Below are 26,044 nucleotides of genomic sequence, written 5' to 3'. Positions count from 1 at the left end.
AAGTAATAAACACTGTGTGTTGGTGTTACAGTAAAATAATGACAGGTGAAGGCTGGGTGTGATTTATTTTCTAATAACTGCACAACTCAAGCGTTTCATTCCTCTCGTTCCACTGCAGTTTATCACTTACTACATTTTTTATTTATCAAAATACCTTTTTAACAATGTTGAGACGAAACAATGAAACAATGAAACGACTTCTCAAATTCGTTCTCTCAGCTACAGTGGGGTGAAAAAGTATTTGCCCCCCTGTTAAAACATAACTGTAGTTTATCAAACCTAAGTTTAATGTCTCTATCCACACCCAGGCCTGATTACTGCCACACCTGTTCACTATCAATACATCAGTTAATTAAGACCTGAGTGACAAAGTGAAGGAGACCAAAAGATCCTCAAAAGCTCCACATCATGCTGAGATCCAAAGACATTCAGGAACAAATGAGAAAGAAAGTCATTGAGATTCATGTTCAAGTTAATTGGACAAAAAATTACAGCTTTTGTTATTGAGGAACTGTAAAGAAGTGTAAACTCATCTGTCCTGAAGATGTGGGAAAACTGGAGAGTTGCAGCTTCACACAGCGATGATGTTCCACATCACAAATTCACACACACACACACACACACACACACACACACACACACACACACACACACACACACACACACACACACACACACACACACACAAATTCACACACACATATTCACACACACACACACACACACACACACACACACACACACACAATCACACACACACACACACACACACACACACACACACACACACACACACACACACACACACACACAAACGCATTCATGCACACACATTCACACGCTCATACTGTACACACATTTATACACACATTCACACACACACATACACACACACACACACATTCACACACTTATATACACATACACACAAACAGACACACACAGATTCAGTCATGCATTCTCTCTCGGACACACACACATTCACAAACTTATACACACACACACTCAGACAAATTCACACACACACACACACACACACACACACACACACACACACACACACACACACACACACACACACACACACACACAAACACATTCACACACACACATTCACAAACATACACACATATACACACACACACAAACATTCACACATACACACACACACACACACACACATTAATCAGTTTTGGTTTTGTCCCTTCTATGCTGTATAGAACATCGTCATGGCCAGTAAGAGTAAACAGTGGGTTCTCCTGGCAGCAGGTTCTAGAGGATGGGAGGACTACAGTGTCCAGGTGACAATATTAAACACATTTGGTGTTAGATGTTGTGCAGACGTGATGCTGATGTGTTACACAGTACGAGTCTATTTTTATTTGTTTTTATTTTTATAGATCAGTAAAATGATTCATTTCTGTTGCAGGCCAACGTGTGTCACGCTTACCAGGTGGTGCACCGTAACGGCATTCCAGATGATCAGATTGTGGTGATGATATATGATGATATCGCTTATAATCAGCAGTGAGTATCGTGCTCCAGATTCGAATAATAACTCCGATTATACAGGACAAGTTTTTTTTACATTATGTGTGTTAATGCAGGTCAGTAGCTGCTGTTTTTTTTTTTTTTTTGGTTTTCTTTTATTATGTAATTGTACAGTTTTACAGTTTTACTTTTGTTTTGTTGTTGTTTTTAAATTTTTATCCTGTGGTTTATTTTCATCATGATATCATGTAAATAATCCCACAATGAATCACACATTACAGTATTGTACAGTACAGTGATGTCTGACTCATGTGATGTAATTATATTTTTATTTATTCTACTCTTCATATTCAGAAAATCTGTACCTTAAGTATGATTCTATAATGAATATATAATAATTATGTATAAATAAATACAATAATATAATAATTAGAGTATTATAGTAGTTGTATATGCTATATCTGTGTGCAGAAACCCAAGTCCTGGAAACATCATCAACGTACCAAACGGCCCAAACGTTTACCCAGGGGTTCTAAAGGACTACACCGGAGAGGTAATGTGTTCTGTAATAAACAAACAAACAAACAAACAAACAAACAAATAAATACCCTGATGGGGTTATTACATTTTTTGGAGTAGAGTTGATGGTTTTAACGGTTCATTATCAGGATGTTTCAGCTGAAAACTTCTTGGCTGTTCTGCGTGGAGATTCGGCTGCTGTCAAGAAATCAGGACCAAAAAAAGTCATACGAAGGTAGAAATCATCTCTATTTGTTTTCTTCACCAATTCTACGTATAATTCAGATGACCGTTTATGAGTTAATAAGATCCTTTAAGGAAAAGATGGAGAGAGGGAAAGGGGAATTACTGAGTGCATTAGAAATGTGTTTTCTGCACCATGGAGTTGTTTCTCCTCGTAAAGACAGAAGATTGTGTTAGTTTCCCAAGTCGAGTTTTCTGTCCTCTTTACCTTATTTGAGTCTGTGTAATTATTAATTTAGTCATAAAACACTAAAACCTTGTCATCACAAGCTGCTGCTCTGAAACTGGCTCCTGTGTTTATTATGATCAAAACAGGGCGTTCTCTGATATTATAAATCATTATAAACACTGAGAGTGGGATTATAAACCATAATTAAACCAACATGGCTGTTAGGCTGGTCGCTTAGCAACGGAAACCCAATCAGAAACCGAACAGCAAGTGAAAACCTGATATCAGGTGGAAACCAGGATGCAGAGACGCTTAACAAAAACTGCTCGGTAGATACAGTCAGGAGACTAAACACCGAACACCACAGAAGTGTGTGCCGTAGCGAGGGGGAAATACGACACCCTGAAGTCTGATACAGAGGGACGAACGTCTGGTCGACTACAGGACAAAAAAGATGAGAAAGCTGTGAAAGATAACAGAAGCTGCTCGGGTGATGAAGTACAGAGCCGAACTTCTTTCCTCAGCGACGTGAAAGCATGAGACGAGCCGTTATTTAAAGAGGTCACGCTGCGGATTTATCCCATCAGGATGTAGATACGTGAATATGTAAATAAGAAGAAGGTTGCAGCAGGGTTTAGGGATGTAGAGTGTAGAGAAACATCAGATTGTGAAGAGCCACGATTCAGTGTTAACTCCAGGGAAAGTAGGAGCAGTGTGAAACCTCAGACTACAGAAACACACCATCCTGTAAACACCAGTTTATTATCCCACACACACACACACACACACACACACACACACACACACACACACACACACACACACACACACACACACACACACACACACACACAGGGACATGGACCAGTGTGAGAAACTCTAAAATGTGTGAAGGCTTTCTTTTGTATCATTAGTTGTTATGGGATGTTATGGAGTGATGTGAGGACTCTAGATGATAAAGAGCTCATCTTCACTCTGCAGAATAAACATCACCTAATATCTGTTTTCTCTTTCAGTGTTGAAAATGATTCAATCTTCATCTACTTAACAGATCATGGAAATAAAGGAATATTTCACTTTCCTAACTCCACAGTAAGTTCAGTACATCGTGTCCTCTCGTGTGTCTGAGCCGTATTCAGAGCTCCGACAGTGACGTCGCTGTGTGTCTCGATTTGAATGAATCTGAGTATCTTTCTGGTCCTTCAACTCCTCAGTTCATGAATCAACTTTCTTTTTTTTATCTTGTTTCTGTTCCAGCTTTACGCACATGATCTCATTAACACAGTGAAGGCCATGTCAGAGAATCACAAGTTCTCTAAGGTATGTATCTTAACTCTTCATTTCAGCACAGCTCTGTATCTTAAAGTGTTATTACCTGACAAATCAAGGTCAATACAAATTAAGGTCCTGAGCATCACTCTAACTGAAAAAAAAACAGCTTTAAAATAACATTCAGTCGAAGCCAAGGTCAAAATATCAGATATCAGAAATCACATCCAACCAAGATAAGAACAAGCACAGACTCGAACGGTGGGGTTTCGTTATAACTGAAAGGTTCATGTGCTTTGTATCAAGTAGAAACAGGAAGTGAGTGAAATAACAAAAGCAGAAGTTCAGAACTTTGGTGAAACGCCCTCTGTTGGTCAAGAGAGGAAACAAACAGGTGTAGCTGATAGTCTGCTTCGTTCTAGTGTCCTGTGTTTTAGTTCCTTTCTCTCTATTCCTTTGAAAATAAACAGCACAGATTAAAGCACAGCTCTATCTGGATTCTGATTGGTCAGATGCAGTTCTGATTATATTCCTATAGCGGTGCTGACCCTAATTGTTTTATTTACCTTATAGCTATACCATAATTTATTAATCATTGATTGTAATATTTATGAGTTATTTAGTTACATTTAATATTCAGATACTATCCTGTCACTCAGATCTATCACCATCACCTTCATTTGGTGAAACATTCCACTACCCCGGGGTTAAAAGTGGGGTTAAATTCAGCACAGTGTAAAAAGTCCTTGAGAGTAAACGTCTTTATATACTGTGTGTGTGTGTGTGTGTGTGTGTGTGTGTGTGTGTGTGTGTGTGTGTGTGTGTGTGTGTGTGTAATGAGTAAATAAAGTAATTTAATAGACCTGGGCTTTGTAGTCCTCAGTGTTCATGTTTGTACTACGGAGCTCTCTTCATGTTTTCCCTCAGTGTGTCTCTCATTTATAAACCGTGAGAATGTTAATAATCCAAAAACTTTTAAACCTTTATATTTTTGTGTCTTTACGTGTTTGTGTTTTTGTGTGATTTTGCTGATCTTTTGTAAATCCTGGTCAACGTTTGCAGATGGTGATTTATTTGGAATCGTGTAATTCAGGGTCCATGTTGGATCATCTGTCTGAGAGCAGAGGTTCGTCTCGATTTACTGACCAGTTCCAGCACTGACGTGTTCAGGTTCGTTCTCCTCACGTGATTGACGGCTCTTCATCCTTTCGTTTCAGTGTATGCGGTTTCCTCGTGCAGGCCTGATGAATACACCTACGCCTGTTTCTTTGACCAGACTAGGAATACCTTTCTTGCAGACATCTTCTCCTCTAACTGGCTGCACCACATGGACACAGTTAGTGTTTGTTTTTATTCTTTTATTTGACAAAGATTTCTGACACGTTTGTGAAGTATTCCATTTAGACATCGTTCATTTATCATCACCTTAAGGTGAAACCCTCTGTCACGTCGTTCGGAGAGCAGTTTTCCTACCTGGAGAAAAACGTGAGTAAGGATGCGAGGAAGGCGGGAGTGACTGAGACACCGTGTAACTATGGCGACAAGGTGTGTACAACAACAATAACAAAGCTTATCTTCCATAACAAAACAAGTCATTAACGCTGGAAAATGTTGTATTATTGATGAAAATATAATAACAATATTTGGTGTAACGTCTGATTGTTTTCCTTCCTGCACGTTATTCAGAGCATGATGAAGTTAATGTTGAGTGAAATTCTTGGAGAATCCTCCGTCTCCGTCGGCGATGCCTCCACGCCTCGACCCCTGAACGTTGACGCGTGTGACGTCGTAGAAACTACGGAAGTTCCACTGATCATCCAAGAAAACAGGATTAAAAAAGAACAGGATGCAGAAAAAAGACAAGCGCTGCAAAGACAATACGATGATCTTAAAGAAGTGAGTACGCAACTGAATCATTTCGGTCTTAATCGTGAATCGACTCATTCCTCACACTCACTGTGTCCAGACCCTGAGTCTTATTCACAGACATGACTCTAGAATGATAGACGTAATAAAGACGAAGCTGTTCCACTAGAATACAGAGTGAAGACGTGACGTGGTGATGTGAAGAGTCTGATGATGATCTTTACTCCTTTTACACCACAGCAATCTGACGATAACAAAAACATTTCATCTTGAATTACTTCCTGTTTTTAACCTACAGATGTTGTAAGTGAATATAAGCAGCTTCAGTGTGTGTAACAGTGAAACTTTATAAGTTCACCAGTGTTTATCACACAGATGAAACTCCGCCCATTATGTACTTAACTCCGCCCCCTCGTGCTACCTACATGTTAGATTGTTATTCAGTGATGAACTTTAATGTCATTATGTCAGAAATTCTGGGTGAATTACAATTTATCTTGTAACGTAAAAAGACATTTGTATTTTATAAACAGTCGCTTTAAATGTCTTTATGATTAAATTTGTGTCATGATCACATTTGTAGAAGAGGAAGACTATGGATGAAGCACTGCAGAAGATTGCAGAGCGACTGAAAGCCCCACAAACTCTGAGGGAAAAATGTGAGGTGACTCGTACGTACGAGCTCAAAGTCGTGGCTGAACATTTTAAGAACAATCTCTTCAACTGGGAAAAAGAGTCGGTATGTTTGTATATATTTACATTTCATACATAAAGGAGATCCGAAGTCCATGATCCTTACACCAATACAACATTTAACTGACTGTATATTACAATAAAGATGAAATTAACCTTAATGTTAATGTTTCACTGCACAATGTTCAGCAATAGTAACTAAATAATCCTCACTTTTGATTTTTCCAAAATAATAAACTGAATAATCCAAAACATGCTATCAGATAATATGTAAATAATCCATATACAGTATGTAGCTTTATTAAAAAAGTTCATTTTTTTAATAATATAGTAATATTTTAATAGTTCGTACAGGTTGCAAACATTTAACACATTTTACATTTAAAGGATTTTAAATGTAGGATCTTGACCTCTAGTGAGAAAGTGATTTGACTCTGAATCGACTCACTGGCAAATAAATCATGGCTTTATTTCTGTTCTTTTTCTTCTTCTTTTTTTCTTTTTTTTCTGAACTGAACCAAAGGACAGAGCTGTAGAGCTGCAGATATAATAATGGTGAAAAGTTTGAAATACGAACAAAACAAATAAAAAAAGAATCAATTTAACTTTTTAACTTTGCTTTTACTTTCAGCTTCTTCTTCTTCTTCTTCTTCTTCTTCTTCTTCTTCTTCTTCTTCTTCTTCTTATTATTATTATTATTATTATTATTATTATTATTGTTTTGTTTTTATTATTGTTTTTGTTGTTGTTGTAAAATTTTGTGCTTGTTCTGTAGATGTGCAGATCATACTGACTTACAGTCATCTCTCTCTCTCTCTCTCTGTCTCTCTCTCTCTCTCTCTCTCTCTCTTTCTCCCCCCCTCCTCTCTCTCTTTCTCTCTCTCTCTCTCTTTCTCTCTCGCTGTACAGTTTGTTGTCACTCGTTCACACCTGCAGGTTTTAGTCAATCTGTGTGAGTTTGGGCTGAAAGTTGAAAGGTTTGTTGATGACTTTCACAATTTCATATTCAATTTAAATTAAAAATGTTCAGTCAATTCTAATTTTACTTCTAATTTAATTTCTACTTTGTTTATTTCCATCAGCATCACTGAAGCCATCACTCATGTGAGCCAAGAGATTACTTTTTAAAGAAATCACACGCTTATTTTCTTTCACACTTTTTCTTACTTGTAATAAACTGAAGGCATTTTGTGTAGATCATCTTTTAAAAAAACAACATTGTACTTTTTTCCCTTCTTTTTTTCATTATTATGCTTTTCTAAGGACATATTTATTAATAAACTTTTTAACTAAAATGACAATAACAACAAACCCTGTCAAAGACCATAATAAAGAAACTGCAAAGAAAAAAGCTCATTTTTTAATATATTTTGGTATTAATTTTTGCCGCAAATTAGATCTAAGACACTGACCGCCGGATCCGTGTTAAAGGGCAATGTGCTGCAGTACCGGTCCTGACCACCAGGTGTCAGAAATTACATACACGCGAATTAATTCAGCAAAAGCAAACAGGTTTTAATGATTTTAATGATTTTAAACAGCAGTAAACGCACAGGTTAAATATCTGTAATGTTGCTTTTTTTTAATGAGAAAGAGTTCTAAGATTTTTAAAACAGAAATCACAGGTACATCAGGTATTACACACAATCACAGATATGTCATATATTACAGCATTAAAAAAGCTTAAAAGAAAGGTCAAAGAAGTTCTTTGGAAATAATTCATCATTAAAAAGCACAAACTGTGGAACAGGTTTCTGTGTCCAGTCCAAAATAAAGAAATTAATTATGGTTTGAGTTTTAGTGTTTATCAATATACAGACACTTATGAAACCAAAAAAAGTTCACTTCTGGCAAAAATAGATAAATTAAATAAATTAATTAGAATACATACATACACACACATACAGTTCAGACCAAAAGTTTGGACACCCCTTCTCATTCAAAGAGTTTTCTTTATTTTCATGACTATGAAAATTGTATATTCACACTGAAGGCATCAAAACTATGAATGAACACGTGTGGAATTATATACTCTCTCACTCACTCATTTTCTACCGCTTTATCCGAACTACCTCGGGTCACGGGGAGCCTGTGCCTATCTCAGGCGTCATCAGGCATCAAGGCAGGATACACCCTGGATGGAGTGCCAACCCATCGCAGGGCACACACACACTCTCATTCACTCACACACACACACACACTACGGACAATTTTCCAGAGATGCCAATCAACCTACCATGCATGTCTTTGGACTGGGGGAGGAAACCGGAGTACCCGGAGGAAACCCCCGAGGCACGGGGAATTATATACGTACATAACAAAAAAGTGTGAGACAACTGAAAATAAGTCATATTCTAGGTTCTTCAAAGTAGCCACCTTTTGCTTTGATTACTGCTTTGCACACTCTTGGCATTCTCTTGATAAGCTTCAAGAGGTCGTCACCTGAAATGGTCTTCCAACAGTCTTGAAGGAGTTCCCAGAGATGCTTAGCACTTGTTGGCCCTTTTGCCTTCACTCTGAGGTCCAGCTCACCCCAAACCATCTCGATCAGGGTTCAGGTCCGGTGACTGTGGAGGTCGGGTCATCTGGTGCAGCACCCCATCACTCTCCTTCATGGTCAAATAGCCCTTACACGGCCTGGAAGTGTGTTTGGGGTCATTGTCCCGTTGAAAAGGTGGTGTGTCCAAACTTTTGGAAGGTGTGTCCAAACTTTTGGTCTTTACTGTATATATATATATATATATATATATATATATATATATATATATATATATATATATATATATATATATATAAAGAAGTTTGCCTTTTGTTTACTTGTTACATGTTACTAAAAAGTAAAAATAGTTTGTAAGGATTTGAAATTCACAAATAGATCAACTGGAAGCCAAAAACAGCATCCACTAGGAACTGCACATCATACTAAACATGATTCACACACATTCTATTTATTAATAAACAAATTAATTAATTAATACATTTAAAAAAAATAAATAAATGATATGATTTTACTCTCACTAAAGGGTGGGGTCATTGCCAGTTCATTTGTAATCTGTAATGGAGTTAGTCAACATGACATGAGAGCATTTCTGACAAACTTTCACTTTCAGTTCAGTTCCAGACGCAGACACTCCCATCATACAGCTGACTGCAGCATTTATTAATTCTTCCTCCGTCATTAGCTTTATTTTTACTTGTGATAAGTGTTTGTTAGTTAGCTCTCTGATGGAGAAGATTTCAGCTTTAGAGGTGTGCATCCAGACACTAGAGAGGGTTAGCGATAGTAGTGTACTTTCTGCAGGGGAAAATATGTATAGGCAATGTATTAAATATATCTAATATTAATCATGAATTTTTGTATTCTATTAATCTTTATATTATTCTTTATATTTACCTTTTGTTTTAAATTAGTTTTTATGTTTTGTTTATTAAAGCTGCTTTGAGACAATGTCAACTGTAAAAAGCACTATACAAATAAACTTGAATTGAATTAATCTATCATTTGAGAAAATGTATTATAAAGTTAACACCGTGCTTCCCTGTTAAAACATCAGTTTAAAGATCATTGCCCGTATTCATGAACACACTCAGTGTAGAATTTGTCTTAGTGACGTAAATCTCACAAAATTCTAAGAAATGTGGGAGTTTCCCCTTAAAATAAAGAGCTTTATTAGTTTACAAGGACACCTCTCATCCTAATTAAAGAGAAAATTTGATCTGTTTATTAATAAATAAAGTTCTCTAGAGGTGAAAATAGTTAAATATATATTCAGATTCAGAAGCAGAGACGTTACTGAGACACATTTTGCCCACAGATTTCTTTTATTGGATAAAATGGTAAATATTCTTTACAAAGTCCTAAAGAAGAGAAATAATCACAGCTGAGAGAAAGAGACTTTTTGCATCAGTAACTCATTTATATTAATTTTTCTCATTTTAACTAAAACTTAAATTTCACTTTAACTACTTTTATTATGTAATGATTTTTCTTGTTTTTCAGAATTGGCTTTTACAGACACCACAATCTGGTTTTATGAGGAAAGTCTTCCAATAATCATTAGAGTTAAATCTATGTTTTATATATTTAACTGAATGCAGTTAACAAATGGTAAATCTTCTCATTTTATTCAAAATGTTGTACATCCTGTTTTAAAGACTAGGTTACTGATTTAATTTATGCAAGAACTTGTTAATAAGCAACACAGTTTATGGCAGGTTGTGGAAATTTGATCATTACTTCCTTTACCAGAGGTCCAATTCCCCAGCTATTGTCCATTTGTGTTCTTCTCTAATGCTGAGGGGGGAAAAACAAACAAACAAAAAAAAATAATAATAACAAATGAGCTGATGTTTGAGTAGATTATTAATAAACTCAGTTTATTGTAAAACAGAGGCATTACATACGTGCACTGTGATCCATCCTTAGCACGCACACGTTTCTTGCCCCTCACAATAATTTCTGTCTGCAGAAGAAAGAATGAGTTGAAACTCAGAATTGAACAAATAACACAAATAACACAAATAACACATCACTGAAACACTAATACAAATAATCTTTAGCTTAATATTTAGCTTTAATCTAAAGCTTTAGTCTTCTTCTAATAAGATTAGAATTAGGTTGATATTTTCACATCCTAAGCTGTTCTTGTGCAGTATATTAGAACATTTGGTTTGATGCCGAGCAAAAATCCACTTTTGTAAACTTTTAGTTCAAGTTAAAAATCTAATCACCTCTTCAAAAGGCTGGTCCATAAATTCCTGGAATATTTTGACAGCTTGATTTTGTCCCGAAGGCATGAGTTGTCTCTCTGAACCTTTAAATTGTTTTGAGCCCTGCTGATGATTCATGGTCTCCTTTTGATCTGGAAATGGCATAAGAACATCTTTAATTTTAATATCCAACATTACAGAAATACATTACAGCAGATTTATTTTTGTAACAGCAGCCTGGAAATCACAGGTTTGTAAATTAACAGTATCTAAAATAATACTAAAATAGCTAAAATAATACTGCAAAAGTAAATTTGCAAAAATCAGTAAATTGTTCTTTATACAATTGTTAAATCTACTGTAGAATTTAGTCTTTAACACATTGTTCATTACTTCAGATACTTTTACTTTTATTATTATTATGATAAATACAATACAATAAGGCTACAAACACAGAGAGATTCTCACCTGACGATATCTCACACTAAGACGGATGGAGTGTTTTCAGGTAGATGGATTTCAACACAGCCTTTATAAATTCAGCTCAGTTTAACTTTTGCTTTCGTTTGTTACGGGTTCTTTGTCCCCCTTCCGGAACCACCATCCCCCCCCCCCCCCCCCCCCCAAAAAAAACACATTTCTGTGGAGTTTTCAGTAAAACGCCATCAAACAAGCCGAACAGGTCCCTCAAAGCTTTCCTTTGTCTTAGAAAAACACACCAGCTTAATACTTATTTCTCACATTCAGATATTTCGAGCCTGAGTTGTTATGATGATTAATGTTAATCAACAAAAAAAATATAATTTTTTATTTTATAATAAAAAATTATAATTTTTCAAGATTTCAAATTAAGTTTAAACTTGACATTTAAAAGATTAAGCCATATTTAGAAGTGATCTTTCATCTGGTAAACTCTGTCACACATTGTTGTGTTTTAAAACATTTATAAAATTAAAAAAAAAAGAATAAACAATACATTTTCCAAATGAATAATCTATCTGTACATCTAAGTACTGTATATTTATAAGGGTTTAAAGGTTCCACCCTGCCATTATCAGAGATTTTATAAGCAGGAATATTTGTGCCTGATTTTAGTTTCATGCTAAAAGCTCAGGTGAATTTTTATTGTGTTGAAATCAGAGGCTCATGATAAATTATTCACGAGATTTAAAACAATAAATGTACTTGGGGTTTTACTTGTGGGTTTTAGGTCCTAACCGATAATATTCTAGCAACATTTATCCACTTTTCTTTACTGTTTTATTAGTGGATATCAGAGTAACAAACAATTGCACACTTTGGTCAGGTGTTGAAGTGAGCCATGGCTGTAAGGGAGAAAGAAAACATTGAGAACCTCTCAGAGGTTCATGGATCTGCTCCAGTGGATGTTCAGTCACACCCCAGAAGGTGAGGAGTTCATCTTCACTGTTCACGGCACCATGAACATCTCCACACAAACTCTAATACAACCCCTCAGTATACCAGCCACTGACTGCAACCCATTGGTAACAGCCTCATCATGCCATGTCTCACACAGCGGCCAGGTACCCGCTGTTACCCTGCTGTCGCTGGTCCCCACAGCTCTCTAACAGTTGTGTTCAGCTCAGATCTTCACCAAAATTTTCTTTCAAAGATAATTTTTCTCAGAATTTGACATAATTGATCCTTGACCCTGGAAGAAACAGTACAACATCTTCAAGCATCAACTTGCAGCCTTGACACCCTCCCCATATCCTTTCTCAAAAAGGTACTTAACGCTTTGAAACTGACCCCTTAAAAATAGTAAATACCTCTCTGCTCACAGGAACTTTTCCAGAGTCCCTAAAAACTGCAGTCGTTAAGCCTCTCCTAAAAAAGAGTAACCTAGACAAAACCATACTTAGCAACTACAGATCGATCTCTAATCTTCCTTTTATACGCAAGATCATTAAAAAGGTTGTTTTCAATCAGATGAACAAATTCTTAAACTCAAATGGCTATCTGGACAATTTTCAATCTGGTTTCCACCAGCATCACAGCACAGAGACAGTGCTCATAAAGATAATAAATGATATTCACTTAAACTTTGATTCAGGTAAAATATCAGTGCTGGTGCTACTAGATCTTAGTGCTGCCTTTGACACGGTAGATCACACCATACTCTTACATAGACTGGAAAACTGGGTAGGGCTTTCTGGGATGGTCCTCAATTGGTTTAAATCATACCTAAAAGGCAGAGGTTACTATGGAAACATAGGTAACCATAAATCTGAGTGTACATCCATGACACGTGGAGTCCCACAGGGCTCAATTCTTGCACCACTTCTCTTTAATTTGTATATGCTCCCAATGACTGATGACATGTATCAAAGCTACCTGGCGTGCTTTTAAGTCTCTGTTCGTCTTAACGAGCCTGTTATTATTAGCAACGTAGCAAGTTTTTTGTTGTGCTCATGAATGAGGCTGGACAACAGGCCTGTTAAGGTCATTTGAGTTATTCAGTGCAGATGTGGAATACCCCCATGTTTTTGGGTTCTTTTTTGTGATTTTCATCCAGATTTTTGTTAGTTCAAACGAACTCAAAGCGTAGTGGATGCTGTTGTGGATACTATTGGCTGATTCGTTGGATGGCATCGTGTGTAGACACAGTAGACACTTTTAAATCAAGATTAAAAACACATCTGTTTAACTCTGCATTTACTGAATGAGTGCTGTGCTGCTTCACACTGACTGTGATGCTTCACACTGACTGTACTGCTTCACACTGACTGCACTTTTTATCCAAATCACTTTTACTCCTGTTTTATTCTTTTTAATCCATTTAAACAGTTTTTTTTATTAAAATCACATTTATTTTCTTTAATTGTTCTTTGTTGTTATTATGATTTTATCGTGTGTTTCTTATTTTTCTTTTTTTCTCTCTTATAAATTGTTTTCTAATTTCTATGTAAAGCACTTTGAATGACCTCTGTGTATGAAATGTGCTATACAAATAAACTTGCCTTGCCTTGCCTTGCCTGTGCTGGATTACCTCCTACCCCCCCCCCTCCCCTCCCCTGTTGCAAGTCGTGTGTTTATGGCGTACTGTTTATGTGCTTATGTTGCTGAGGTGTTTTTCCTGTTCCCACACTGTACTCCCCACAGGAGCACAGTCTGGGGGTTGTTTTTTTCTCCTCCCTTCCGTCATGTTATGCTGTATTTCTTTTCAATCCCCTGTCTTCCTGTCCTGTCCCCACCCCTTGTCATGTTGTATGTATTGTATGTGTGGACAGGTTGATGGCTATTTTCAAGTGATTAAGAAACAAAACCAACATCATAAACAATAGAATTATTTTTCATTGTTAATTCCATTGTTAATTGTTGTCTCCAATGACACAAGATGTAAATTCATTCATTTAAAGAATTATTTTTATTATAATAGATTAAAGCTCTTGCATTTGTGTCTATAAAAATCAACGAGACAAATATACATTACACAAAAAATATACAAAAATATTATAGAGATTATTCATTTCTTGATATAGATCATGTCATTGAACATAGATCTGTGTGAAGTTTAAGTTCATTCTTTGGCAACTTTTATATGCCAGAGCTCAATTATTTAATTTCATTATCAACTTTAAAAGTTTAAATTTACACTGAAACCCATCTTCCACCCAGTCATACATAGTTTTTTAATTTTTCTTGTGGCTTTTACTTGCACAATTTAAGTAAGTTTTATGAAGAAAAGTTAAAAGTATGTTAAGATTTAGCCCATTAGAACTTATGTAAATAAACGACACAGTTCTTCACAGCTCTTCACCAGAGGTCCACATCTCCATCTATGGTGAACTTGCGCTCTTCTGTTATGCTGATGGAAATAAAAAAGATAAAAAAGGAAGCATAAAACAAACGATCAGATGGTGATTAGATCATTATTAAACCGAGTATTTTAAAAGAAAAGCATTACATACGTCACAGGCTTCAGTTTGCCGTTATGGTAGACATAAATACGCTTCTTACGCCTCATAATCAATTCCCTCTGCAGAAAAAAGAACGAGTGAGAGTCAGGGTTGTACAATTAACACAAATAACACGTATCATTGACACGCTAAAAAAAAAAAACAATGTCAGGCTTGAAACACAATAGTCTTTTTCTACTGGAGAAAAAGAAAAAAATTCATCTGTCAATATTACAAGACAGTGTCTTAAATGTGTCTATAAATAGGTTTAATAATCTTTGTTTTTGGTTATTTAATTTAATATTCAAGATATTTTCCTGATTTTATCCAGTGAAGAGAGTTTTGATACTCGTTCTTCTTCTATTAAGTTCAAATAAAATCACCTCATCATAAGGCAGTCTCATAATTTGTTGAAAAAAACTGTCTGCATTAAAAATTGATTGATTTTGTTCTCCAAAAAGCATCAGTTGTCTGTTTGAACCACCACAGGAACAAGCGCACCTACAGCCCTGATGATTCATGGTCTTCTTTTCTTCTGGAATTGACATTAGAACACTTTTAATTATAATATAAAACAGTACAGAAATATATTACCGCAGAGTCATTATTTAAACAGCAGCCTGCAAATCACATGTTTATATATTAACAGTAACTCAACACACACAGGATTTTTACATGTAGATAAAATAAAAAGGAAAATCTGCAATAATCAGTAAATTGTTCTTTTGTATAAAAAATATAATAATAATAATAATAATAATAATAATAATAATAATAATAATAATAATAATAATAATAATAATAATAATAATAAGCTATGGATTTTTCAGTCATCACCATAGCATTACTCATTACTACAGATCCCTTTACTTCAACATTATTACTATTTCATAAAAAAATGGAGATCACAAATTTACTGTAAATTGAAATCTAATGATATAATCAGAGCTTGTACTTTTTTTTTCCCCTAGGACAGTTTTTTTTTTTTTTCATTTGTTTTATTGATGTTAGGTTATGAACACAGAGACATGCTCACCTGACGATGTCTCACCCTGCGACTGACAGAGTTTTAGATTTCTAGACCTGTTTTTAAATATTCAGTTTATCTTAACTTTCGTTTTCGTGTTGTTTAAAGTAAACCACATTCCTGTGAAGATGATGGTATGTCTCCATTGTACCAGCTGAATAGGTTTCACATTGCAATCATGTGCATAAAAAAAATTCTGGTCCCAGACACAAACAGTTCAGGGTACAGATCAGAGCATATACAGTAACCCACCAACAATGGCATTAGAGCCTTAACAGCAGGGACAAATGGGTGACAACTCTGCGACATAGTCGCAAATCCAAAGCATATGCTAAGGCTTGCCCACAGGAGCACCACACCACCACTCCGCTTCATATGTCTAACAGGTTTGATCTCATCAGTGAAACACCCGCTCAGAAACCTGAAAGAGCTCTGGTTAGAGGAGACTCCATCTTAAAGCATGTGAAATTAGCTTAGCCTTTAGGGGGTTCAGCAGCACTGGTTAGGTGTATTTCGGGAGCCGGGGTGCCGGACATAGCAGGCAATCTTAGGGTCTTAGGCAAGCATACGTACTTTAAGGGAGCTTTCCAGGTAGCAGCTAATAATATACACCTTCATAAGTCAATGTGTAAATTAGCAAAGGAAAACTCTGATGCTGTAGTATGCTCTGGTCCCGTCCCAATGCAGCATGGCGATGTAGCTTACAGCAGGTTATCGTCGCTGAACTGCTGGATGTCCAGGTGGTGCTCCAAAAACCATGTGGGCTTCATTGCTGGATTTAATAGCTTCACACAGGAAGGTGCTGCTCTCATTTCTTGCAGCATAGCACATAGTTTGATTCAAACAGTCTTAGTTTAAGTCCAAGATAAAAACACATTTGTTTAGTCTAGATTTTTATGAATAGATTTTCTTAGGTAAAGGAGTAGATGGGAAGCCGTCCCAGGAATCCCACATGACACAGATGGTGGAGTGTGTGAGGTTCACAATGCTGTTGGCTTTGCAGAAGCAGAGAGTGGTGTAAATGTCCATGATTGAGGGAAGAGATACTCCAATGATATTCTCAGCTGTCCTCACTATCCACTGCAGGGTCTTGCGATCTTAGATGGTGCAGTTCCCTAACCAGACAGTGATGCAGCTGCTCAGGATGATCTCAGTGGTCCCTCTGTAGAACAAGGTCAGGATGGGGGGAGGGAGATGGGCTTTCCTCAGCCTTCGCAAGAAGTAGAGACGTTGGTGGACTTTCTTGGTGTTGAGTGACCAGGTAAAGCTCTCTATCAGATGAACACCAAGGAATTTAGTGCTCTTGACAATCTCCATGGAGGAACCTTCAATGTTCAGTGGAGAGTGGTCACTCTGTGCTCAACACAGAGTCAACAAACATCTCTATATTTTTGTCAACATTCAGAGACAGGTTGTTGGCTCTACACCAAACAGTTAGAAGGTGAGCTACGACACTGTAGTGAGTCCACTGTGGAAAGTGCACTGAGCTGAGCACCGTGCTGACTTGATGATCTGACCATTAAGTCCATCTCACCTTCCTCCTGCATCTGTATTAGAGGCAAATTATATACAAAAATATTTGTTTTTCTTGTCTTGAAGATGAACATAGTTGATAGTTGCTCTAATGTAACTGTTAATGGATAAGAGGTGTTATGTTAAAGTGTAAGAAAAGATTGTACTAGCACTTTGTTTGTTTTTCTTTTTTTTTACTATTCTTGTTTTTTTTGTATATTAAACATAAACTTTAAAACAGGCTACGAATAAAGAGATGTTTACATGATGGTATAGAACTTTAAGACAGTCTTTTTCTTATACAAGGTTTATACAGTATCAAAGCTTAGTATAACTTTTGTTTGACTTCAAATAACACATTCTTATGCAATGATTGTAAGTGTTTGTTACACCAGCTAAACAGGTTCCTTAATGCATTCCTGAGCATTACAAGAAACACATCAGTTTTCAACACAAAAATGTTCAGATCCTACACACGCAAGGCTGTCTACACGATCTAAACTCTGACTTGTTATGGTGGTGTAAACAGTGCCACCCATTCAGTACATTTTTTAGCACATACACTTACATACACATACAGTAGCTTAAAAGTTTGTGAACCTTTTTCAAAGTTCCTATATTTCTGCATAAATATGCCAAAAAAACCCTCAGATCACATCATCAAGTTCTAAAAGTAAATTAAAGTGAATGTAAATGTAAAAGTAAAGTGAATGCAATGAGCTAAAACAAATGATCCAAAAATATATTTCTTCATTTAATTATTGAGAGAAATTAAACAGCATTACAGATCTGTGTCTTGCACAAGTATGTTAAGCTTTTCTTTCAGTATCTGTTGTGACTCCTTGTGCAGTAATAACTGTAAGTAAACTGTCCAATAACTTTTAATAAGTCCTGCACAATGTCTCGGAAGAATTGTATTCCATTCTTCAGTACAGAAGAGCTTCAACACGGATTTTACTGTGTGCTCTCACATGAAATGCTTGCTTCAGGTCCTTTCACAATTTTTCTTTTGGATTAAAGTCAGCCCCTCCTTGAACTGCCACCTTATTGTGGTGGAGGGGTTTGCGTGCCTGAATGATCCTAGGAGCTATGTTGTCTGGGGCTTTTTGCCCCTGGTAGGGTCTCGCAAGGCAAACAGGTCCTGGGTGACAGGCCAGACAAAGAGCGATTCTAAAAACCCTTATGAGTAAATTAAAATCAAGGTCTGTGACGTCGCCCGGTAAGGCGCCCGGGGTTGGGGCTTGCATGCGAGCGCCTGGTGGCCGGGTCTTGCCCCGCGGGGCCCGGCCGGGCTCAGCCCGAAAGAGCGACGTGGGGCCGATCTCCTGTGGGTGGCAGTCAAAGGCGGGGGCCTCGGCGACCCAATCCCCAGACACGGAATCTGGCACTAGGGACATGGAATGTCACCTCGCTGGGGGGGAAGGAGCCTGAGCTGGTGCGGGAGGTTGAGAGATACCGACTAGATATAGTTGGGCTAACCTACACACACAGCTTGGGCTCTGGAATCCAACTCCTTGAGAGAGGCTGGACTCTCTACTCCTCTGGAGTTGCCCATGGTGAGAGGTGGCGGGCTGGTGTGGGCTTGCTCATAGCCCCAGCTCAGCAACCATCTGTTGGAGTTCACCCCGGTGAACGAGAGTGTCGTTTCCCTGCACATTTGGGTCGGGGATAGGTCTCTCACGGTTATTTGTGCTTATGGGCCAAATGGCAGTGTAGTGTACCCGACCTTCTTGGCGTGTCTAGAAGGGGTGCTGGAAAGTGCTCCGACCGGGGACTCCTTTGTTCTACTGGGGGACTTCAACACTCACGTGGGCAGTGACAGTGACACCTGGAGGGGCGTGATTGGGAGGAACGGCCCCCCCGACCTGAACCCGAGTGGTGTTCTGTTATTGGACTTCTGTGCTAGTCACAGTTTGTCCATAATGAACACCATGTTCAAGCATAAGGGTGTCCATCAGTACACATGGCACCAGGACACCCTAGGTCGGAAGTCGATGATCGACTTTGTGGTTGTTTCATCTGACCTCCGGCCGTATGTCTTGGACACTCGGCTAAAGAGAGGGGCGGAGCTGTCAACTCATCACCACCTGGTGGTGAGTTGGATCCGATGGCGGGGGAGGAAGTTGGACAGACTTGGCAGACCCAAATGTACTGTGAGGGTCTGCTGGGAATGTTTGACAGAGTCTTCGGTCAGAGAGATCTTCAGCTCCCACCTCCGGCAGAGCTTCAATCAGATACCGAGGGAGGTTGGAGACATTGAGTCCGAGTGGACCATGTTCTCCACTTCCATTGTCGACGTGGCCGCTCGGAGCTGTGGCCGTAAGGTCTCCGGTGCCTGTCGTGGTGGCAATCTCCGAACCCGGTGGTGGACCCCGGAAGTAAGGGATAAGTAAGCTGTAGGGAAGTAAGGAAGTAAGCTGAAGAAGGAGTCCTATCGAGCCTGGTTAGCTCGGGGGACTCCGGAGGCAGCTGATAGGTACCGAAGGGCCAAGCGAGCATCAGCCCGGGTGGTTACGGAGGCAAAAACTCGGGTCTGGGAGGAGTTCGGTGAGGCCATGGAGAAGGACTATCGGTTGGCCTCGAAGAAATTCTGGCAAACCGTCCGGCGCCTCAGGAGGGGGAAGCAGTGCCCTGCTCACACTGTTTACAGTGGGAGTGGGAATCTGCTGACTTCGACTGGGGACATCCTTGGACGGTGGAAGGAATACTTCGAGGTTCTCCTAAACCTCACCAACATGTCTTCCACTGAGGAAGCAGAGGGCGGGGGCTCAGTTGTGGACTCGTTGATTCCCCAAGCTGAGGTCACCGAGGTAGTTGACAAGCTCCTCAGTGGCAAGGCACCGGGGGTGGATGAGATCCGCCCTGAGTACCTCAAGTCTCTGGATGTTGTGGGGCTGTCTTGGTTGACACGCCTCTGCAACATCGCATGGAGGTTGGGGACAGTGCCTCTGGACTGGAAGACTGGGGTGGTGGTCCCTCAGTTTAAGAAGGGGAACCATTGGGTGTGTTCCAACTATAGGGGGATCACACTCCTCAGCCTCCCCGGAAAAGTCTATGCCAGGGTACAGGAGAGGAGAATTCGGCCGATAGTCGAACCTTGGATTCAGGAGGAACAATGCGGGTTTTGTCCCGGTCGTGGAACACTGGACCATCTCTATACCCTCGCCAGGTTGCTGGAGGGTTCATGGGAGTTTGCCCAACCAGTTCACATGTGTTTTGTGGATTTGGAGAAGGCTTTCAACTGTGTCCCTCGTGGTGACCTGTGGGAGGTGCTCTGGGAGTATGGGGTCCAGGGCCCTCTGTTAAGGGCTGTCCAGTCCCTATATGACCGGAGCAGGAGTTTGGATTGCATTGCCGGCAGTAAGTCAGACTTGTTCCCGGTGCATGTTGGACTCCGGCAGGGCTGCCCTTTGTCACCGGTCCTGTTCATTACTTATATGGACAGGATTTCTAGGCGCAGTGTGGGGCCAGAGGGAGTAAGGTTTGGGGACCACAGGATTTTGTCTCTGCTTTTTGCAGATGATGTTGTCCTGCTGACTTCATCAAACCAGGACCTTCAGCGTGCACTGGGACGGTTTGCAGCCGTGTGTGAAGCGGCGGGGATGAGAATCAGCACTTCCAAGTCCGAGGCCATGGTTCTCAGTCGGAAAAGGGTGGCTTGCCCCCTTCAGGTTGGTGGAGAGCTCCTGCCTCAAGTGGAGGAGTTTAAGTATCTTGGGGTCTCGTTTACGAGTGAGGGAAGGATGGAGCGGGAGATCGACAGGCGGATTGGTGTATCTTCTGCAGTGATGCGGTCGATATACCGATCTGTTGTGGTGAAGAAAGAGCTGAGCCACAAGGCGAAGCTCTCTATTTACCCGTCGATCTACGTTCCTACCCTCACCTATGGTCATGAGCTTTGGGTCATGACCGAAAGGACGAGATCCCGGATACAGGCGGCCGAAATGAGTTTCCTCCGCAGGGTGGCTGGGCGCTCCCTTAGGGATAGGGTGAGGAGCTCGGTCACTCGGGAGGAGCTCAGAGTAGAGCCGCTGCTCCTCCACATCGAGAGGAGTCAGCTGAGGTGGCTCGAGCATCTGTTTCGGATGCCTCCTGGGTGCCTCCCTGGGGAGGTGTTCCGGGAATGTCCAACCGGGAGGAGGCCCCAGGGAAGACCTAGGACACGCTGGAGGGTCTATGTCTCTCGACTGGCCTGGGAACGCCTCGGTATTCCCCCAGAAGAGCTGGAGGAAGTGTCTGGGGAGAGGGAAGTCTGGGCATCCCTGCTTAGACTGCTGCCCCTGCGACCCGGCCCCGGATAAGCGGTAGAAGAAGAAGAAGAAGAAGAAGAAGAAGAAGAAGAAGAAGAAGAAGAAGATGAAGATTAAAGTCAGGACGTTGACTTGGTCATTCTAAAACACTATATTTGTTCCTCTTTAATCATTCTCTGGTACACAGCCTTGCTACTTGGACTCATTGTTTTGGTGCATGACCCATTTTCTCTTGAGGTTCAGATGTTCTGAAATTTTCATCTAGAGACCTCATATAGGCAAGCACAGCATCTCAGTGACTGGCTGCCATAGCCTTCAACTGGGCCAGAATGAGCCAGTCATCCAGGTAATTCAGTACACGGATGCCCTGGAGACACAGTGGTGCCAGGGCAGTGTCCATGCACCCTGTTAACATGCGTGGTGAAAAGGGCTAGGCCAAAAGGAAGAACACAATACTGGTACACTTTGACCCAAATAGTGAACCTGAGGAACTTTCTGTGCTCTGGCTGAATGCCTATGTGAAAATAACTCAGAAATCAGTCTTTGGACCTGATCTGGGACACAAAAAACTCAGAGCCCGGAGGTCCAAAATCGGACTCAGCCCCCCGTCCTTCTTGGGGACAACAAAATATCGGCTATAAAAGCCAGAGTCCCGCTCTGGGAGGGGAACATGCTTTATGGCCCCTTTCCTCAGCAGTGAGTGAAGTTCCTCTTGGAGGAACACCGCCTGGTGTCTGGCAACAATCGTGGGCAGCACACCTGGGAAGTGCGGAGGACGGGAGGAAAACTGGCTGTAGCCTGTAGCCTTTTTCTCCGGTATCCAGCACCCACTGAGACACACCTGGCAGAAGTTTCCACGCTGCCTGGCTGTCTGATAGTGGTGTCAACCTTGCACAGACCTCCCCGGTGCCCCGAAAGTGGCATGTGCCAACTCAGGGAGATCCGTGCAAGGAAGAGGAGCAGGCACAGACCCTACTGCTCCCCGAAACCCCCGAGGTTGCTGGGCAGGCAGTAGATGGTGCCTTCCTGAATAGGATTCTCCTAGGATCCCCAGCCCTCAAGCATCAGGGCTCCTGCCTAGCCGAGATGACGGCCCTAAGGTCCCTTTTCACCTGACAGGCCTGGGCCCAAGTATGTCGACCGGCCACCCTAGTCTTAGACGGATGGGCACAGGCAGCCACACTAACCCTTTTTACTGCCCTGAGTGAGCTAGGAGGGGGTTGGGCCCAGGCTGCTCACTGCGGTGGGGGAGAAACTCTCTGAATGCTGCCGACTGGCGTTTTGCCTCCTGGTGCCTGTCGACGACAGTACTCACTGCGTCACCGAACAAGCCCTGAGGTGAAACCGGGGCATCCAGGAGAAAGGACTTTTCCTTATCTTTAATGTCAGTTAAAGTGAGCCACAGGTGCCTCTCTGTGGCAACCAGCACAACCATTGAACAGCCTATGGAGCGGGCTGTCTGCTTTGTGGCATGGAGCACAACGTCAGTGGCACGGCAGAGCTTAGACACCACCTGAGGTTCCAATCCTTTGCTACTGTCGAGCTCTGTCAGCAGGTCAGCTTGGTAGGCCTGTGTAACTGGTGTAGAAAGGAAATTTGTTAATTTAACCTGACCTGTCTTTTTTTTTAACCTGACCTGTCTTTTACACCTGCAAAACTGCCAATCCTAGGCATCGCCCCCTACCCATGGCTTTCAAGCCCTATAATGGCTGAAAAGTCAGACATGGCAGGGGAAAAAATACGCGCTGAAAATGGACTTTTCCACAAACTCGACACCTCAGCATGGAGGTCTGTGAAAAATGGCAGCCGCCTGCGTGAATGTAGCCTGTGGCCTGAACTCAGAAAGTGGTCATCTAGCTTAGAACAGATGACACCAACTTCCTCTTTAGGCCAATCTAATCTTAATCTAGACACAGCGTGCGTCACCACCTCAAGGAGCTCCTCAAACGCTGCTGGGATGGTCCTCCACGCCCACATCGAGCTCGTCAGAGCTGGACGCAGGAATCGGCATGCTTACTTCCGGGTCAGAAGAAATCGCCGGCCAAGCTCCCGAAACCGAGTGAACGGAGATAGGGGAGAGGGAATGAGAAAGGGACCCCGTCTCTTGCTCCATTTCCGCTAACTCAACCTGCAAACCCCATGATCGAAGGTGCAGCCAAAGCTGAAAATACAGCCAGACGGAATCGGAGAGTACACCGAGGGAATCCCTCACAATCCACGCATCCGGCTCCCTCGAGAGCTGACTGTGCATGCTCCTCTCCCAAACAAACAATGCAAAGAGAGTGCATGTCGTCCGCTATGAAAAAGCGGGACCAAAGATGCACGCATCTCTTAAAATGCTTAGATTGCAACATATTGTTTCTCTCCCTTTTTAGACAGGGCAAACAATTGACACACATACAGAGACCGCTTCCTGAAGAAAAAAGAAGCTGGAGTAGTGTGAAGTTGATACCCTTATATGGACTTACTGTCTCGTAATCATTTCCTTACTGAAGCATTCCCATAGCGTCAGCATTGACGCAGCTTCGAGTTCCCTCGAAACGGAACCTCGAAATGGTACTACAATTTAAGTCTAAATTTTAATAGCCAACTTTCACCTCATTATCAAATGCACACATACAGTAGCTAATTCTATAGAACAGTGGGTCAAACTCATTTTCACAGAGGGAGACATCAGCATAATGGTTGCCTTTAAATGGCCAGATGTAACTTTGAGGCAATATAAATTAAGCTAAATTAGGGATGCACCGATACCACTTTTTCTCTTCCGATCCAATTCCGATACCAGAGTTTGCCGGTATCGGCTGAAACCGATCCGATATCTGTGTTCTTTTCTACCTTTAAAAGTTATTAAGATTTATTTATTTTTAGTAAAGAAATACAAAAATGCCCATATTACTGGATGAAAAATGAAAACACAAGAAACCTTAAAAAAGTATTAATGCAGTACCAAACAGTACTTTAAACAGTTAGTGGTATAACAATCTAAACCATATATACTGCAATTATTAAATTTAATTATTTTCTGAAGAAAAGGCAATATGTAAAGTGAATCTTAAATTAGAACTCTTAAATCACAATGCAAAATGTATTAAACAGTAAACCTTACAATCAAATGAGAGACATGTTTAATGTCAAGTCAAGTCAAGTCACCTTTATTGTCACATCACCACAGCTCATGTGCCACGGTGAGTGAAATTCTTGGGAGTGAGCTCCAGAAATTGCAGAACCATTCACATACAGTAGTTAAGAATGCGCTGAGGTAAATTTTTCCGACCACTATATATTATTCTGACCACTAAAGACAGATTCACAAATAACCTGCCTGATCTGTCTGGACTTCTTACTGCACACTCAAACACAAACGATCTAGATGTAATGACTAACAGCATAGGCGCTATATTCACTAGCATTTAGACACTGTTGCAACAATAAGGTTAAAGAAAGTCAGAGACAAAACACCTGCACCATGGTATAATAGCCATACTCACACCCTCAAGAGAGAAACCCATAACCTCGAGCGAAAATGGAGAAAAACTAAATTAGAGGTTTTTAGAATTGCATATAAGGACAGTATGTCCAGCTATAGACAGGCTCTAAAAGCTGCTAGGGCTGAGCAACTGAGCAAACACATAGGAAATAACCAGAACAATCCCAGGTTTTTATTTAGCACAGTGGCTAGATTAACAAAAAAACAGAAATGTGAACACACTATTCCATCACAGTTCAGTAGTGAGGACTTTATGAGATTCTTCACTGATAAAATTAAAAGAATCAGGAACAAAATACGTGATGCTCAACATGTGAGAGGAGCTTATGACTCAGTCTCATCTAAAGTGCTACACTCATAGCTACAGTGCTTTACAAGTACAGGACAGAAAGAGTTAGATACTACAGCTAACTAAACTAGCTATATCAACAACATGTTCACTAGACCCCATCCCAACTAAATTACTAAAAGAAGTGTTATATAAAGCTGGTGAGCCTCTTCTTAATATTATTAACTCCTCACTATCTTTAGGTTACGTCCCTAAATCTTTCAAGTTGGCAGTTATTAGGCCCCTCATTAAGAAACCTAATTTAGATCCTAATGAACTATCAAATTACAGACCATTTTCACATCTTCCATTTATGTCTAAAATACTTGAAAAGGTTGTGTCTGTTCAACTGAACTCCTTCTTACAGGAGAACAATATCCTTGAAGAGTTTCAGTCAGGTTTCAGGCCCCATCATAGCACAGAAACAGCACTTGTTAAAGTTACAAATGACTTGTTCTTAGGTAGATCACAACATTCTCCTAGATTGCTTACAAAATTACACAGGTATTCATGGACAGGCTTTAAGTTGGCACAGAAACTCTCACAAGTTAATTAAC

General features: G+C 40.2%; 1 protein-coding gene and 1 long non-coding RNA gene across 2 annotated transcripts; one reads left to right on the top strand and one right to left on the bottom strand.

Annotated features, from left to right (window-relative positions):
- The first annotated feature begins 1,229 nt into the window (after positions 1–1,229).
- On the top strand, positions 1,230–7,488 carry LOC113649221 (legumain-like). Its single transcript, XM_027156892.2, has 13 exons — positions 1,230–1,301; positions 1,430–1,527; positions 1,963–2,044; positions 2,160–2,245; positions 3,439–3,514; positions 3,680–3,742; positions 4,754–4,817; positions 4,909–5,027; positions 5,123–5,236; positions 5,378–5,587; positions 6,141–6,296; positions 7,160–7,227; positions 7,333–7,488. Exons 1-13 carry the CDS (start codon positions 1,230–1,232, stop codon positions 7,376–7,378), a joined length of 1,254 nt encoding a protein of 417 aa, XP_027012693.1. The 3' UTR covers positions 7,379–7,488.
- A 2,598-nt stretch (positions 7,489–10,086) lies between these two features.
- LOC113649217 lies at positions 10,087–11,519 on the bottom strand. The gene is made up of 4 exons (XR_003442096.2): positions 11,429–11,519; positions 10,982–11,112; positions 10,655–10,713; positions 10,087–10,544 (listed from the first exon to the last, which is right to left on the bottom strand). It is a non-coding gene; the product is annotated as an uncharacterized LOC113649217 (long non-coding RNA).
- Between the last annotated feature and the right edge of the window lie 14,525 nt (positions 11,520–26,044).

The sequence above is a fragment of the Tachysurus fulvidraco genome, chromosome 8 (assembly GCF_022655615.1).
Source record: "Tachysurus fulvidraco isolate hzauxx_2018 chromosome 8, HZAU_PFXX_2.0, whole genome shotgun sequence".
Taxonomy (NCBI): domain Eukaryota; kingdom Metazoa; phylum Chordata; class Actinopteri; order Siluriformes; family Bagridae; genus Tachysurus; species Tachysurus fulvidraco.
Note: the sequence above shows the minus strand (reverse complement) of the source record. Positions and strands in the feature narration are given on the sequence as shown.